Source organism: Plectropomus leopardus, chromosome 18, assembly GCF_008729295.1.
Source record: "Plectropomus leopardus isolate mb chromosome 18, YSFRI_Pleo_2.0, whole genome shotgun sequence".
Taxonomy (NCBI): domain Eukaryota; kingdom Metazoa; phylum Chordata; class Actinopteri; order Perciformes; family Serranidae; genus Plectropomus; species Plectropomus leopardus.
In genome coordinates this window covers 26,016,229-26,035,559 of record NC_056480.1, presented here as the reverse complement: position 1 = coordinate 26,035,559, position 19,331 = coordinate 26,016,229, and the positions used below count along the sequence as shown (strand labels likewise).

Here is a 19,331-nt window from a genome sequence, read left to right as displayed (position 1 = left end):
ACTGTTTCTGAAAACCGGGAACACCCTGACCACCAACTACTGAATGAAATACACTGACTATACATAAGTATCTCAAAAAACCCCACTTCAAAAATCCCTAACAATAATTGGGCCAATGCTAAGAAGACACGATACAACACTTTTAATATGAGTGAAACATACCTCAGAATACCTTCTGCCGAATTAAACTTTATTAATCCGTGCGGGGAATGTGGGGCAAAAGGTGGAGAAAGAGAGAGATGTTGCCACAGGCAGCAATTTGCTCCATGTCATCTTGTTTCATTATCATCAGCCACCAAAATGGCTTGTCCAACTGCCTACAGGTCTGTTTCTGTGCTGCTAAAGGCTTTAAGGTAAAATGATCCACAATAAAGTTCTCTTCTCAACACCTGGCTATCCACAACCTCGGTCCCACTGAAGATAACGGCAGACAGTAAAACAAGACAAACGGACGATGGGCGCCTAACAGCAGAGATGTAAAAGTATGAGAGAGGAAAAAATAGTGTGAGCTTCTCGGTAGACTAGAGGCGTTTTGTTGCTCTGTGTTTCATTCATGTTTAATCGTCTCTCAGACCGTAGCACCTCTTTGATATCACACAGTGCGGTGCAGTCAAAAAGAAGACGCCAGTTCATGCTCAGCTGGCCCACCGTACAGCAATCCTTTGATTAATGAGAGGGCACAGTTAAAATCACTGGCTTCTTTTCAAGAACTTCTAAAACACCACTTCTCAGACTTCTGTCCTCAGTTACCTGAATGGTGATGTCTGAACGTGTTTCATCGGAACAGAAGTTTCCATAGCCATAGCTGTGTAAAGTACAATTATCTTTTTCTTACTTGAATGTATCTATTACAGTTAAGGGTCGGGCGACATGATAAAATTTTCCAATTGTCAGGCCAAAAACAAGCACTTTCTGAAATATTTGCCTAGGTATATGCACAATGTCTAACTGCCCAACCTTATAATAGGTAGGAATGGGTACTGGTACTTAATGCTCTAAAGGTATCGACCAAAATAGATCAGTATCAAACATTATTAAAACTTCCCCAGTCAAACAATACCTGCATTTAATCCAGCCTGCAGAAATGCTTCCAAAGCATTAAAAGTATGTCTATACTACATGCCTGTGGCATCTGGTGGCATTTTACGCAAGTGAATGCTTCCATTCAAATGATGGGTATTGAATCAAGAAAGGAAAAAAAATAATCAAATGAAATGCTCTGCTGGTATCGACATTATCAAAAGGGTATTGGTATTAATACTAGTACTGCAATTTGTTTAACAATATGAAACCTGGAGCCATATTACTTTTTTAGTGCAGCTTTCAGACGCCTTTCACAAATATTTAACACTTTGAAATCTTAGCAAATTGGCACAATTTCGTTAAAAATGGGGAAAAAGGCAATGAGCGACTTGGTAAGAAATGATCTACAAAGTGGACGGAATTAGTACATTTTTATTTATTTATTTATTTATTTTAAACTAGGGGGAAAATATCATAAATGCATATTTAAAATAATGTTGTAGAATTATTATTTTGTAAAGCAATTTTCCAAGTCTTCTTTGCCGTTTTTTTTTTACCTTCTGTTTTTTGTTCTCCCTTTTTTGTGTGTTTTCGGGTAACTGTCTTGTACTTTTGAAACCTCATCAGATATTTGTTTCTGTTGCTTCCTGTTCCAAAAAAAAAAGTTATTTCAGGCTAAAAAAGTCAATCTTCATAAATGATCTGCTCAAAGTTTTGATGTGTGTGTCTCACCCATTACCTGCCTGGCTGCCCCATGAACAGGCTAATGTTCTTTTTGCTTATGGAGAAAATTGGCGAGCCATGCCAAAACCATTATCACGACAAAAAAATCATATGAGGAGTGATGTGTAAAAGCAGTTTGGACTTTACACATACGTGGCTAGGGAAAATGGCTGTTTGCTTACTTTCTAAAATGCAACTGCCTTACAGTAATATTAGCTTGTCCTTCAGTGAGGCAGTGAAAATTAATTTTAATGTGATTTAAAAAAAAAAAGTTTTACTGTACAAGTAGAAAAATGTAATTATGCTTTGGAAAAACGTTAATAATCTAAACAAGAAAAAAATGATTGAAATAATACCGAGAACTATTACACAGTCTGCTGATTCATCCCTGCAGTCATTCTTTGCAAAGAAGCTCGTGTTAATTATTTTACATGATTACAGTAGAAACCTCTCATAGTGACACGTCTGTCCGGATCAAATTAATCACTGCAATCAGTTAATTATTATCACACATTCTTATGCTTTATGTCTCATGCAGATTACCATCTAATTTGTTTATTTATCACACATATTTAGGGTAATGAAACAGACAGCTTTGCTATTCACTGAATGTTATTGACTGTTGTTCTTCATCAGGGGCCCGCTCAAGGGGAGTTATTTGAGGGGCGGCTTTAACCACAGGTGCTTTCCCTGTGCATATTTGTTTTCCGTCTCCATCTCTGGAAGCCAAAAGCTATAAGGAAACTAATTTTACATTTTTCATTTGGAGAAAATGGCTTTCTTTTCTCTGTTATTATTTCATTGTGCGCACAGCACCAGCCTCTGGTAGCCAGCTGGAACAAGGAAGGCTATCATGGGAGTTAGGTTAAATTAAAAAAAAAATGAATTGCTGTTGTTTTAAATGTTTCTTGCACACCAGTATGTTGTCAAAAAACAACAAAATCAACCAAAATCTTTCCGTGGGCTCAAAATCCCTTACACGTGCCAAAAACTGAAAAATGACAATTTTATACATATAAAAAAATACGGATCATATTACTTAAACTGATTATGGCGAGGCCAGACTGTAAAAATTAACTGTGTTAACTGGGCCTCTTATTGAGACATCCCTTTATATGTCAAAAAGTAGAGCCACACCTGGGTACTAAAAGGGACTGGACATCTAATGGGGACTAGGCTTACATTTTAAAGTTTTACATTATGCTGTCCAAAAACAACAAAAAGCCCCAAAAGTCTTTCTTTTGGCTCCAAATCCTTTAGACGTACCAAAAACTGACAAATTACTATTTTATGTATATACAACAAGTGGACCATATCACTTTAAATAATGAAATAAAAAATTCTGCTAGTGTAAACATACAAAGCAAAGCTAAAATGTAAAAAATTAACTGTTTTCTAACCGGGCTTCTATTTGAGACAGGACATTCATTTGAAGTTTTACGGTATTTTGTCAAAAAAAAAAAAACAAACCAACAAAAAGCCCAAAAAATCTTTCCTCTGGCTCCAAATCCCTTAGATGTACCAAAAACTGAATAATAATTTAAGGGTATGAAAAATGTGGATAATATTACTTTAAATGATGAAAGAACAGTTTTTGCTCGTGTAAACATACATGGCAAGGCAAAACTATAAAGTCGTTTCTGTCAACCATGCCATACTGGAGCTTGGAACATAAGGTAGGTTTATTTATCTAAATATATATATGGTTTCTATGTTGTACACGCAGCTCAGCACATACACAAGAAATAAAACTGAGGCCGTGCATCAAGTGCAGAAAACTGGAAAACAGGCAACCATGGGTTGAAAACACATCCAACAAAGAGGGTCAAAGAAGATGAAACACATTGTGAATTTCACACTTTGCTGTCTGACAACCTCAATAGAAAACTTTACAACCCATTTGCCTCCTCCATCACCTCCCTCCGCTCTGGCGATGTTATAATAACGCGCTCACTCAAGCTGACACGTTTCACACTTTCATTTTCACTCTGAGAGAAACACAGTGCAGGACAGAGGAGTGATGGAGCTTTTGAATCAATGTGTATCACCTAGAGAGACAGGAAATTAAAAGTGAGGAGGGCCGATAAGGGCAGATGTGTTTGGGCAGACAATAGTTCTAACTGCTGGAAAAAGTCATGACAGAAAATGAGTCGTATTAGGTGGACAAAGTTGATGGTCAGAGATGGAAAGACAATAATAATGAAGGCTTTACACAGACTTCTGAAGAATTTCCTCATTTCCCATCCTTGTTGAATCCAAATCTTTATCAAAGAGAAAACAAAAAAAAAAAAGCTGATTCACTCAATCAACTCAAACTGTCGACTTTGACACTGACGGTGCATCTGCAGACAGACATGACTCATGGACACAGTCAATTGTGATCATCTCAGTAGTGAAAGTGTGACAGTAGTTAGGAGTAAATCCCTGAGCCATGCATCACTTAGCACTAGAAAGTTCCACTCGCTAATCCTCAACTGGAAACCTTGGCTTTAGTTCCATAATCAGTCTGCAGTATGCAGTGTAAGAGTTTGCAACTAATGCAGTGACTACAGTGTTAAACAATCCCACAAAGTTTAAAAGTACTTTTTCTAAAACGTATCAGAAAACAAATGGGATAAATACAGAAATGTAATCACTGCATAAATGATACAAGTTCTCAGTAGTCTTCCCTACACATGAGGTGACATTTTAAACTGTTTATCAAAAGATTCTTATGCAACATTATTATTAATTTAAGGCAAGGAGAAAAAAAAATCCAAGGTAACGTTGGACACCCAAGTTTATCGGCTACGTATGTAATCTGTGTACTGTTGCTTTGGTCAAATGCTCACGTTTGTGTGTAAATGCACGCTGCGTCTCTCTTGATGCTGTCACAGCAGCAGGTGACCGCAGCTGTTATATTCACGTAGTAGTGTAGTTAATAGTTTCCTCAGTAATATTTTCCCCCTTGAAACTCATCCGCTATTAATAAGAATAAGGGTACTACTCTGTGAAAGCTGAAATGATAACTGGCAAAGTTTTCAGGGGGTGTTGCACTGGTGATGAAAACTGAATGAATCATCTTTTGCTTACTTGCCCGCCAAGTTGACTGCAAATGTAAGCATGTGGTAACCTAGACGTTGAAGGCGGGCAGTTATGCATATGAATAGAATCCTGCACAGTTCCATGTTTTACTGTCGACATTTGTAGTTAACTGATGAGGTATAACCTTTTTTTAATGATGCATTTGGCTGAACTTTCAATGCCTTTTGTGTCGTAAGCTTTTCAATCTGCACTGCTTTCATACTCTTAAAACAGCCTACTTAAGCCTAAAAGCTGATCTCCTACAGAGAAAATAACCTCCTGTATGAGGAGCTAATATTTCGTATGTAGGAGATAATTTTCCATACAAAGGATATAATAGTAGGGGATAAAAATATGAGATGATACCTTGTATGTCAGAGAAAATACTTAATCTTTAGGAGATAACATCCTGTATGAAGTAGATGAGATCTTTTAATTAGAAGATATTTTTTGTATTTAGGAGATAACATCCTGTATGAAAGAGATTATAGTAGAAGATAACAGCAGGAGATAATATCTTGTACGTAGGACATATTATCTTGTATGAGATAATATAGGAGTAGGGGAATATAAGAGATAAGATCTTGATCTTGGGAGAGACATTTATCTCCTTTGTATGAGATATTATCTCCTAGGTGATAATTAGAGATTTGCGTCAACATTGCCCACATTATCTTTCCCCTCACTTTTCCTTACTGGGCTTCTGTAGAAATTTAAATTTTTAGAGGATTATAAAATATGAATAAAACAAACTTGGGAGATAACAGCTCCTATGAAGGAGTTATCTTGCATGTAGGAGATAAAATCTTGTGCGTGGGAGATAATATCTTGTACGTAGAAGATATTTTGTATGTAGGGGATAAGATCCTGTATGAGGGTAATAATATACCATACAAAGGAGATATCTCATCCGTAGAGGATAATATTTTGTATGTAGAGAATAATATTTTGTATGTAGGATATAAGATCTTGTAGAAAGGAGATCATATCTTGTACTTAGGAGAGAAATGTATCTCCTTCGTACAGGATGTTATCTCCTACGTAATAATTGATAGATTTTGGTCGACACTGCCTCCCTTTTTTGTATTTCCTCACCTTGCCTTTCTATGCTTCTGTAGAAATTAGAATTTTTAGAAAATTATGAAATATGGATATAACAATAGGAGGACCAATAATGCTCAAAACCCAAGGTGAAGGGGGAAAAATTGGATCCTGCCTTCACTAAAAGCCCATGTTGCTATGCACTATTCAGTGGTGCACGTCCTACCAGAAAGGAAGTTCAATTATTCATACTGTTCATATTATTTCAAGAATAACTTAATATGAGAAGCCTTATATTTGAAGTCTATAGCCCAAGACTGACACTGGCTGATACCTGATATATGAGACACTGGATGAGGTATAGACAAGATAAAATACATGTCTGCAACAGCTGTAGTGTGAAAAAAAATTAAGTAAGGCACATAGTGACACAAAAATCTAACTACTTCAGTTTGACAAGAGCACTCCAGCATCGGCCTGGAACTGTGACTGCACCGCCTCGACCAGGATGTGACTGAGAGCTACTCTGAGCTGGTGGGAGATAAAAGTTCATCCACCTTTTATATCTAGCCTGCAACCCTGTTAAATCTCAGAGCCTTAAGTGCCACTGCTCACCATAAATCATTCACATCAATCCAGACTAACAGCTAATGACCACCAACGCATCTACAAGTGGGCTGACACACCAGCCTGCTGGAAATTTCCCTTCATTTCTGAGTTATAAAGATGCATCTAACAGTATTAAAGCAATTCAATGTCAAGGGGCACAGACATGAGCACAACAGCGGGAGAGTTATGATGGGTGGGGGTTAAGCCAGGCCAATGCTGATTATGATAGAACAAGATCAGTAAACTCTTCCTTTTGCTCAGCAACTAATTAAAGGAGACAGTAATGGAGGGTTTGTGCTTGAAACACATTAGCAATGACTCTGCCCTGCAACATGCTTCATTCCAAAACACTCATTGTTTTTTTTTCCCTTAGTCATGCAAGGGGAGCTTTGTGGGATACCGCCCCTTAATGTACAAACTCAAGATGCATCCAGACTTGATCTTACAATAGTGAGCATTTGTTTATCCAATTAGAGATCCTTCACATCAAACGTGGTAAGAAAAAAGGGCTTCCAAACAGGCTCGCCAAGTCAAGGATTTGTAGGACATACAGAACAGTGCAACAAAGCTAAAGTAACTGAGAGCTGTCTGTGAATATGTCTGTGATCCCTGAAATAATTAATAACAAGCAAGACATTGCTATTTACATGCAGTAAGTTGCTTATGCAGAAAATACAGCAACGGAACAGAAATAAGAGCAATGTCATTTTTAAAAGAAAGAATGGCAGGAGCAGATACTGAATGATGGTGAGAACAAAAACAGAGACATTCACATCACTTCAGTATCTTAGCAACAGATGTATGTCTATTTTGTGCCAAATAGAAGAAAGTGGTGAAGCCAGGGATAGAGACTGACAGAATGGCAACTATTAAGCCAGCTCCCGAAGGAGTGGAGGTCCCACAGAGTCACGTCTAAAGCAGGAAGCCTTCTTCTTTCTTTACGGTCTTCTTCTTAAATTGCCTTTAATAGCTGACTGGGTAACATTACAGTCAAATTCTTTTTTTTTTTGTCAGACAGGAAATCTACATTAATGCAGTCTGGCAGACTTTCTTTAATAATACCTTAACATAAAAGGGCTTGTAATCTTTGTTAATTCTTATAGAATATACTATATATTTCCCATTGTGAGAAAATTAAAGGTTACTGGAGATATACAGGTTGATACTTCTCAGCTTTCACATTTAACCCTTAGAGACTGTTTGGCACATTTTATGTGCTTTTCATTTCTCCTCTTTTTTTAAAAAAATTTTTTGGGCTGTGTATATGCATATGACATAACTTTTGGCAAAACTTTGCATTTTTGTTTGAGCTTGGACTTTCAAACCTGGCTCCTACAAGTAGTCTAAAATACACTGCTAAAACTGTTACAAAAAAAAAAAAAAAAAAAGCGCAATTTTTGATCCCACAGCCTTCAAAGCATAAAAGATACATGCGTACATTGTATAATGTGTGTGAAGTGGAAGATGACAACTTCACATTCAATGTCACCATCAAGCCACAGGAGCACACAAGCATAGGGATATTGTCAATGGTTAGCTCAATCTAAGACCCTTTAGGATTTCTCGCACCCTTCATTCTGCCTGCCAGGATGCTATTGTAGGAATTATGTACTAGAAATTGCAGGTGGGATGAGGACATACCCCAAAATGATCTCTGAGCAGTGGGTGAAAAGGAGGTTGGATCATCAGAAGATCACTGGGTTTCAAGGTTAGAAAATGTGTTACCAAAGCAATATATAGTAATATAATATAAAAGCCTTATGCTGTTGGCAAAATGTGCTAAGGATAGCATAACAAGGTCTTTGGCATAAAGTCAGTCATACAAAAGTAACATAGAGAAAGTCGTATGTAAAATAAGGACAGAGTGTCAGCGTTTCTCCACCGTTGTAATTAATGTCAATGGAAACACATCCAACATGCTAATGTACATTGGACAGCATCGCCGTGATGTGCCGATCACCGGGATGATATTTGTTTTGGTGCTTTGAATAAGGCTTGGACCGTATGTAATATTTCATACCTTCATACCAACCTGAAATTTCACCAGGGTAAACTGTATGTGACAGTATTAGTGTGTAGAGCTAACACCCCCATAATCTTAATTCGTCAAGTTAGATGTAAATAACATGACATCTAATGTTATTCTAACAACATTATTCTCCATGATCTTTCTCTGCCATTGCTGGCTGCCGGCTGTTTACACTCCTGTGACGTATCCCTCCACCACTTGGTGTTGGGGTGTCTTTCGGCTAAGCTGCAACGCACCTTCAGGGTTTCTAAATACCCTGGTGTACTGTAATGACATGATACATCCCAAGCCTACTCTGAATGTTTACATATAGCCATGTTTGCTCTAATTGAAACATTCCACGGTATGCTCAGGTTTCATGTAGTATTACTCTATCTTTATGCTTAATTGCTGGAGTGCCCCTTTAAAAAAACTACTGCTTTTGTATGCTCTACTTGCCTTTTGAATATACTGAATATTCCAGCCTAAAGGACATGAGTAATTGATGAATAAAATGATATTTTTAGTTTTAGTGTGCGTTTAAGCAACATTTGTGGTTCGAAAATGGGTTATATAATTGCACAACATAGCTTGCAAGCATGTCTTTCATGTTGTTAAATATTTAATTTTCATGTTGCTTCTATAGCATGCAAGGATTGTCCTCCAGTTAAATGGGAAAATGTGTGAATTAGAGCACAGCCAAGGCACATGATGGAAATAGTCAGTTAAAAAATTAGGTGCTGTACCAAATTAGTGCATGTTATTGATGTTTGAGCATAAATATAAATATGTTTTGGATTTAGAAAATAAAAAAGTTAAAATACAAAAAATACATCTTAATTTCCAAGATAGATATCAATAAGAAAAAAAAGAGACAGATAGAAAATAGTTTTTAGAATATCCAACTGGAAAAGGTTGTCAGGGCATCATGTTGGTTGAAAATATAGCCATAACAACAGAGGTCACAGAGAATCATGGTAAGCTGAGATATTATTAGACTTTGTCACCGGTGTCCCTCTGTGGAAGGACCTACCTGCCAATTTGAGTCCACTTTTAGAATCAAGCTTGCACCTTCTCCCCCTGTGTGTCAGGGTGTGTAATCATGTGCACTGTACTGACTGCAGATGGACTTCCAGAGGTTTTCAACAGCAACTCAGCAACCCAGCAAACAGTGTATTTCAGGCTTGACTCATTAGCAGCAACCAAAGGTGTCAGAGCAGGACTGACATGTCCAAAAGAGGGAAACAACAAGGGGAAAAAAACAACATGCTGCTGCCTGCTGAGGCCTGGACAACCCATACAGAGCCACAATCATCACAATCCCCCCCCCCCAAAAAAGTGATGTTGCTGAGAATATTATTGTAAAACACCCCAAACAAGGCATCTTCTTTTTTTATTTAGCTCTGAGAGAGAAGTGAGGCTCAACACAGACTAACGGAAAGAAAACCAAAGTCTGGAGGTGCAGTGGTTAAACATTAGAGCTATTAGATGAGGAGCTCTGTCTACAAGCTGAGATTTTTCATCTGGCCAATCCAAGTGTGACTGCTGTGTGTAAAGCATATATGAATACGTATGTATTTGTATCTTTGACAGCATCCTCCTCTTTGACACAGCCACTAGAGTCCCGCTCCATCCCAGCAAAGTTACCAAAGCAAAGCCTTAACATCAGTGAAATGAGCTGCTTGATCCGTAAAATGAACAGTGCTGCACCTTTCACCAGCTAATGTTACGAAAGATTAACTTTAAGTCGCCACTCAGATGGTGTTTCTCAAATAGCAGTTAGAGGGAACAAATAGAGCATGGAGACAAAAAAAGAAGAGGCAGCCACCAAAAGAAAGACTAATGACACAAAGGCAGCTTTTTCCCCCGATGACCAGAACAATCTGTATTCAACACAACTGCATTATCTTGTCCAGATAACAGCACACAGCACTGAAACAGATCAGTGCCCTGTAAAGCCACCACAGCTGTCACATGTGTCATACCTAAAATCATCACTTAGAACTGTTGTAAACATAACAAAAGCAAACTCAAACAGAAATCTAGACAGGTTAAAAATGTATGGAATTTGATATATAGTATTATGCAAAGTCGTAATGATAGTTTGGAGCAGTGAGTGTAGACGTGCACATGATGTGTATCCGAGGATTAGGCTATGTCTGCACATTTGAGTTGTTGCAGCCAGTGATCTCTGTGTATTACACTGTATTTGACTTTAATCTGCAATGTACAGTTTCTGGTTCTATTTCATGCTATTTAATATATTGATGTATTCAACATTTGTTACTGAAGTTTGAAAATTTCTGTTAAAATTCAAATGCAAAAAAGACAAACAAAAAAAATGACATACTGATTGTATAAAAGGCAACAAAATAACCCATCAGTAGAGACTGGATCCTGGCAGTGTAACGGCTCGGCCTATCCTCCAGCAATAAGAGACTGATATGTTCAGAACTCTCCGGCTGCCTGCTGTCTGTTTGGCATTTGTCTCCATGGCAACGGACCAGACTGTCTGGCTTCAGCATAGGCGCACTGATGAAGTGGTGTGTTATGATAATAGTCATTGGAGGAGCGAAACCTGAAAATCTACAATGCATTTGCACAGATTCTCAATGGATATCCATTCTCGCCAATCGCAATTTAAGTTAAGCATCCTTTTCACACGGAGGTGTTTAAGAAAGATAGAGCGGATCAGCGGAGAAAGAGGAGAGAGCCAACAGTGAAGACACTGAGGAACTCATAGAGGAAACATTTGATAGTAAATATTTGGGCTAAAGAGACATGAAAAAAGACTTATGTGATATCCATGTATTACCACATTCTACTTAAAGCTGATGTAGGAAGTTTTATTTTGCCGTATACACACATCCCACAATACATTTGAATTATTATGTATTCATATGGTCTGAGAGAAAACTATGCCTCCTCTTGGCTCTGTTTTCACACTTTAGAAAATCTAGCAAGACAGGACACTTTGGCCAATCACTGGTCATTTCAGAAAGAAGGCCTTCCTTTTGGCTGTTGTGCAGATGTGTGTGCAGGTCCCCTCAGTGAGAGCCTGATTCAATGGCAAATAATCCTGCAAAGAAAGTTGCTAATAAAGCATTGGCGACAACTGCCTACACTGCAAAGCAAACCTAAAAAAAGAAGACAGACTCATCGAAGAGAGTCTAGGGCCACGTTTAGACTATAACTGCCCGACTAAAACCGCATAAAGTCTTTCTTTTGGGTTTAAAAAAAAAAAAATCCTTGCTCATATGTTAACATTGTGACAACGATCCTTGTGTACACAACCTAAAACGCTGTAGCATGCATGCCAGGCCAGAAACTGGCGCTGTAGCTTTGCAATGACACACCACAGAAGAACATCACGCGCCTGCACATAAAGGTGCTCTTCTACAGAGCAGTGAGTATATACATCCAAGAGGATGATGGCAAACTTTGCTGTTAATGACCTCAGTCGAGCCAGCAGCACAAACAGCTCTGTCATGTGACTAAAAACTATGAATACTAGTGAAGCATTTAAAACTTGGAAAGAAAATGTCATAGTAATGTAATAGTTTAGCTTTCTGCTAATCAGAGCCAAGGCTCAAAGCTTTGGCTTTATGCAGCTATCATTAGCAAGAGCCTCAAATCACAGTCTGCCCTCCGAGCAACTAAAGACCACCTCAGCGGGAGGAGTGCCAGAAGCAGCTCAGAAGACAGACCCCCAGTTAGCAGATGCAGCAACCTGCATCCAGCTAGCATAAAAACCCCAGCTCAATCGGACCGGACAAGCCCCAGAGTCCTTGTTAGCTCAGAAACTTTCTGTTGCTACCTGCGCACAGGCTAAACTCGGCACTGCTGCTGCTAGCAACCAGCCCACTGTGACACCTGGTGCTGGTGGAGTAATTCAAACTGTTACAGTTGCTTAACAAAGGTCTTTTTCCAAGCTGTTGCCGGCTCTCCTCCTGGGATAAGCATTTCACAGCGGCTGCAATGAGGCGACAAAACCACCATTCATGAGCTTTAGAAGGGCTTCTGAGGTCGCAGCAGTCAAAACACAAAAAAAGGAGTGACTGTACCAGATATAAAGGAGGATTTTGCAACTGTGTCTCACCTTTGCACACTAACCGACACACTGGCCTCCCTTGGTGGCGTTTGGCTCCTCTCATCCACTGTCATCGCCTGGGGCCCGAGCCCTCCCGCAGCTATCTGTCCAGCTCCTGTTGGCTGCTGCCGCTGCTGCTCCTCTTCATCCTCCGCCTCATCATTACCCGTCTTCTCCTTCCCTCTGCCCTCACTTTCGTTGTCGCTCTCCTCGCCTAAGATGTCATCCACCTGTTTGGTTTTTGAAAAAGGAGCTTTTGTGAGACGTTGTTCTAAGCTTTCGACCGGACCAGCTCACGGGAAATACGTGTCACTACAGCAAATTCCAAAAAACAATCAACTCTTCTCTCTACTTTCAGTTTTGTAGTTAACTGTTATATTAAGGTTGTCAAGCATGCATTAATACCAATTTTGCCAAAAATATCCTCATACTTGCATATCGACCGCTCTAAAGTGCAGATAAGCTTAATTACTTTCTCTCCAACCACTGAATACCGATAAGTCTTGGCCTTTCATTACTTTCTAGAAGACATCATCCACTGAATCTTATCTAACATTGCTAACTTTTGGGCCAGTTTCATTACATAACTTTCACTTGTAAGTAATCATGAACTAGAAGCAATGAAATGTACCACTAAATGAATAATGTCTGTTTAAAGTATCATGAAGAGGAACTTTGGGCATTAGCTTATTCCCTTGATGCACTGCAGATTCCAATTAAGCATCCAATTATATCAAGAAAGTGGTTTCTCTAAATAACTGGGTCACATACGGTACTGTAATCTTTGAGGGTGATTAAACTTGGGGCCAACAGTTAACATTGTGTCATTTATAGATTTTTCCAAGAGAGTTGTCAAATTATCCAATCACTTTTTTTTTACTTGCATGCACAACATTTAAGAAATAAAATAAATGTATTCACTTTCCTGACAAGCGTTAACCAACAAAATCACTACCACTCTTATGTCTGTACAGTACATATAAAGCTAGAGCCAACAACTGGCTTTCTTGGCACAAAAAACTGTAAACATAACCCCTGGCTCTGTCCAAAGGTTAAAATAAAATCCACCCTCCAGGATGTAAATGGAGAAAAAGTCCAGCATACTATTCCCCTGAAAAACGTACACACTTTTGCACAACTTTCTTTCCTTTTTTATGGATTAAATAAATATATAATGTGTTAACTAATGAGTATTTTATAGGTTCTGGTAGGCTGATTTTATTAGCTTTGGGCAGAATCAGGCTAGCCCTGTCTCTGCTCCAGTCTTTGTGTTACGTAAGGAATGTTTCTTTTGACAGCTCATTACCCACCATAGAATTTTTGTTGATCCACTGAATTTTTCCTATAAGGAATAGTGACTAAGATATGCTTTACAGTTGAAAATTATCACAATATTGGATTTTTGGCCGATATCTGATATGCCGGAATAAATAACTCATTGGGCTGAAAACAGATACCAATACATCTACTTTTTTCCACCTAATTTTAGTGATCATCAAGTCTCTTCTGTAGTGTAATTAACATCATTTTATGCATACTCTTGTCGTGATGGCCCACCAGCAGACTGAGACATGAAATGCAATGTATGTGATATTCATTCATTGTGCAAAATAAGAAAAATACTTCAACTTAGGTTTTATGTTTTGTAAATGTTCACTTTGTCAATTAAAACAAACAAACAAAAAAAACTGTTTGTGATATCGGCAGAAATCTGCATCTTGTACAATTCCAATATTTTTAGCCAATACAAGCCGATACCAATGAGGTGCCAATATTATTTTGCATTCCTATTTGTCAGAGTTCTCTGGTGCATAAATTATTAGGTATCACTGTTTTCTAAAAAATCTCCAAAAGATCTTTGGCATTTATGTAATGTTATCTCAGTCGGGCTGCTTTATCAGTCAAGCTCTGAAAGTAACCTGTGGGTTGTTTTGGCTGTTTTGCCAATGAGCACAACGATGTAGGATGTTGACATTATGAAACAAACTGTAAATATAATGCCGTATAACACAAGAGGACCACAATTACAGGCTTGCCTCATAAAGGTACTTCAACAACTCTTGTGTACTCCAAAGTCTACAATAAAACATTAACTTGACATTAGTGGCAGTCACAAAGGTAGTCTTTATTGCAGGACTATTGTGGATAATACACAGGGGTTGATTGATTAAGTTCAGCACGCTGCAGATGAAATAATGTTTGAGGGAGGGTAACAAAATCATCACATCAAATTTCTACCATGAGGAAACAATCTGGAGCCAAACAGAACAGAGTTAATCTGTCTCTCTGTCTATCCTGCCAGCCACTGAAGGCAAATTTGTCACCTCCACCTGCTCATCAATTCTGTATTTTCTTGAGCAGCTCATAATTCATATACTGCCCCTAGGTTACTGATTATTTGGAGCAGGTTAGCCAATTGATAACAGTCAGATCAATGAAAATCTGAGGTGAATATTGCCACAGAGAACCGGCAGCCTCTTGTCCACTGACTCATTAGCAGCATGTAGCTGTGGGAAACATTGGGATTAGTGCAGGAGGACTTTCTCATGGGGGACGGAGCCAGGATCATTACTGGCATCAAGCCAGGCTCATTAAAGCCTCATTGTTTGGCTATTTGGACTGCCACAAAGCACCTTGGTAAAGGTAAGAAGGTAAGAATGCCTGAGGCAAGGCTGATCTGGAAATTAAAAAAAAAAAAAAGAGGAAAAAAAAAAAGAAAAGCTCTAAATAGGGTGCTGTTGGTTGTCCTCCAATTCCATTTGCTGAATTAAATTTAAATAAGAATGACCCCACAGGGCACTGTCAAATTACAGGGTAGGATACAAATAAGACAGAGGTTTTGTTTGTTCCCTAACTGCCAGCAACACACAATTTAAGATTTCATCTCAACATAAATTGCTTTTTTTTTGCACTAAAATGTTTCTCTCATGGTGGTTTTCCCATGACTACCTCCCATGTGCACTAACAGGGACAATTTTTTGGGCCTTGCTTTTGTGACAGTTCCTAGGGATTTAAACAGAGGTCTTTTTCTGTCAGTACGGTTGAAGTAAAGAGAGAGCTGGACATAGTCAAACAAAAGAGATAGGCTGGCGTTCAGACAGCACATTTGCCTACAGATAACAGATATGTCTATTAACTGGCTTAAGAACAACATTTCAGGTAAATCAAATCAATATTAGCAGCTTTACATGAATGAATATGGACATTTCGGCAGATGGATGGTATGAATCTATACTTTGGCATATACTTTGTAGTATTTTTTTGGGGTTCTGACTGACTCTATCAAAATCTGCAGTGATTTCACTTAAGTAAGTAAAAGTAGCAGTACTACAGTGCACAAATACTATATTTCAAGTAAAAGGCCTGCATTCAAATCTTTCCAAAGTAGAAAATGTATAAGAAAATAGTAAGTATTAGCATCAAAATATACTTAAATACTTAAAGTCAGAGGATTCTTTATGTAGAATTTGGCCTGTTTCAGAATAATATATATATTATATAATTAGATTATAATCATTGAGAAATTAAAGTATCAATCACATTAATGATGCAGCTGGTGAACGTGGAGCTTATTTCAATTTCTTTGGACATTGTTGTGGAAGCGTGTCGTCCATCTTTATATTCAGTCTATAGTCAACACTAAAATGAGGATGCAGTCCTGCGTTCTGTATGATGACACACTGTTGTCTCATTTCGTCACTTGTTAACAACTCTCTTTTTTTAACAAATGAAAAGGCTTCAAGATTCAAGAGTGGGGTATTTACTGATGTATTTTGTAACAATGAACAAAATGTGAAATTCTTTTAAGCTTGTGTTAACCACAGACCTTATTTCAAGCTTATCACTCTGACATACTTCTTAGCAAACGGGGCCTGACGCAAAAACACAAAAAATGAAAGGAAGATGTTTGTGGTATATTTCTCTGTCACTTTTCCCTTTTTTTGGTAAAAGCTAACTCCAGAGAGCAAGATAGATAAAGATAAGAGCAAAACACTTTACTGTGGAATGTGGTGAAATGTGAAGTGAAAACATGTTGTGTGTATGCATTGGCGCAGTTCTCATCTACTACTGACCAGTCTCACAGAGGCACTGTGCAGTACATGGGCAGCAGAGCCACGTTTGCCTCTGATCCTGAGCCTTTAAAAACCAGTCTTTAGAGCACTATGTCAGCTCTTACAACCTGAACAGAAATTATGGCATTGACAATCCCCACAAACACCATGGTAAAGTTTTTACAGCATCCTTTTTCTTGCTGTGATCTAAGGCCATTCAAAGAGCCCAACATGACCATTTTCAAAGCGCCACACGCCGCCCCCCCCACCCCCATAGCTACTTTACACTCAGGTCACTGGTCTCATCACTGCAAATAGAGTTTAGCACAGGAGTGATTCCAGGGCATGGAATTTATTTTTGGCTGAACGCTTCAAGGTGCAACACTATTGTGTTAGCCACAGTTTATAACTACACTTTGTTCTGCCGTGGTGCTTTATGTGTCTGGAGGTGTACAACTTGTACAGGATGGAAGAGCAACCATCAAACAGTGGAAGTTTTTTTTTTTTTTTTTTTTTTTTTTTTACATGAACTGACACATCAGACACACAGAAATCACAATGAAAAAAGATCAGAAACTACAAAGATTTCACTTCTAAACTCTGAATATAGATACTTAAAGTTCAGACTCAAATCTGGCCTGAGGTGTTTCTCTCACTGAAAGATTCATGTATGGCAAAAGCAGCCAACAGTCATTCATTTTAAATGAAAGCCAGCAATTAGGAGTAGCTGTTACTGTGGGCGTAGCGAACTGCTGGCGCCCAGAGCAATGAAGTTTCAGCTTGAGCCGAGGCCAACTTAACGAAAATTTGCAGCCATTACAGGGCTTTGATTGAATTCAGCTGTATATCACAGAGTACTAAACACCTGTTACCACTTAACAGGTCGGAGCTTTAAAGTCTATTGATGTTTGTAGTTTGATCCTGATTTATTGCCGTACAAGTGTCAAAATAAAATAAAAGTAGAGAGCAAGTCTCTGCCAGCGGCCACATTCCAGCGGCGACATGGTTTTACTGTGTGTGTAATACAGATACCAAATAATTACGTGAAAGTGTTCATGTTTAACAACTTAAAGCCACATATCTATAATCCGTGTCATTTATAACTGGAAATTTAGCTCCCACCAGCCGTTGAAGAGGAGTGGGGCCACAGCAGTCACCGACAGAGATAAACACACAGTATACCATATACAGTCATACACAAATGTGCACAAAAAAATGTTAGGCTGATTGGTCCAGTAGTGCGCGATTAGGTGAAGACAAACATAATGTAGCAACTCCTGTCTGTTAAAAATAGTCTTCTAATGTTGAAATCCGAACTGAAATTGGCAGGATAAGAGCTGGTTAGCTAAATAAACAAAGTAGCATAAGGTTTCATTGTGATGTGGTCAAGGTCGGCTCAGTGAAATGATTATTAGGCAAAGGTAAATAATGTGTCATGAGGTGTTCAAATGTAACATCAAGAAAAAGAAAATTTTGTTTTTGATAAGAAAGTTAAATAATTAAGTGGTTTGGATGAGAAATCTTCCCAGTGATATAAAATTGATGTTAGAGATGAAATTGCAACCCGTTTAAACACCTATCATGAGATCTAATCATCTTATAATACAAAATTAAAACTATTTTTTTTCTCAAAGTAATTATTTCAATTAAAATAAAATCATTTATTTCCTAATCGCTAAGAACATGCCTGAAAGTGGCAGTAAAAACCGACTGTTAAAAAAAACATATTGTTGCCTCATCTTTCCACCAAATAATAAAAAAAGTATTGATGATAGTATTGAAAAAGATTTGGATCATTGAGGAGTTTCGATAATGGTATCGAAAGAATTAATACCCCCATCCCTATTTGTAGAGAGAACCATCTTAAAGGTTTCCAGGTGGAACTTAATAAAATGGTTCTACCAAGAACTCTTCTCCAAATGGGACAAGCGCCCAATCAGCAACATTATTTCTAAGAGTGTAATTATTGGCAGCTGACAGAAATCAATTCCATTCAAGAAACACTGCAAAGCTTCATCTGGGATAAAGTTATTCAAGTCAAAAACTTTCTGGCAAGCAAAGAATCAAGTTTTTAAGAGCACAGATTCACTTCAGTTCTGACTTTAAAAGGAAAATATAGACGTCTCAGAGCATTAACGTAACTCTGATGAGACAATAGCGTAATACAATACAATAGACAATAGCGTACCTGCCAAAATCAGTGGCAGAGTAGTTGAGGCAGGAACCCAAAGTGGGAGCCTGACACATTTCAACTCCGCCATCAATCAGCGCTCATTGTTCTGACCAATTTCCGCTTTCCCTGTGTTATTGTACACAGAGTTCATGTCTTCAGCAGACTGACGACCGCACAGGGAGAAATTTACATAGCAAATTCACACTGGGAGGGGAGGGGGGGGGGAGGGGGGCTTATACAAGCTTTATTCCCTGACAAAATTACTCACTCCATCCAAGAAAGGTAGTCAGAGGTGGTAATAGGGGAAAAAGTTGATTGCTGAATGGAGTAATGGAGAATGGAGCGTTGACGTGTCATTTAATGTGGGCTCAGAGGAAGATAAGAGATCCATATTTATAAAAGAAAGCTCACCTGAGGTCTTGGGGAAAAAGGAAATGAATGCAAATGTGAGGAGAGGTAGACTACATGGTAGATCACAGATTGCATTACAAGTAATACAACCCCTCCAAAAAAAGAAAAGTTAAAAGTGGAGATTCTGGTAAAACTGGA

The 19,331-nt window shown here is 38.3% G+C and overlaps 1 protein-coding gene across 1 annotated transcript in view; it reads right to left on the bottom strand.

Annotated features, from left to right (window-relative positions):
* ctdp1 (CTD (carboxy-terminal domain, RNA polymerase II, polypeptide A) phosphatase, subunit 1) overlaps positions 1 to 19,331 on the bottom strand; it is an 86,324-nt gene that overhangs the window by 26,144 nt on the left and 40,849 nt on the right. The window contains exon 12 of the mRNA XM_042506262.1: positions 12,567 to 12,787. Within this exon, the coding sequence (XP_042362196.1) occupies positions 12,567 to 12,787 (221 nt within the window). The remainder of the gene's footprint in view (positions 1 to 12,566; positions 12,788 to 19,331) is intronic.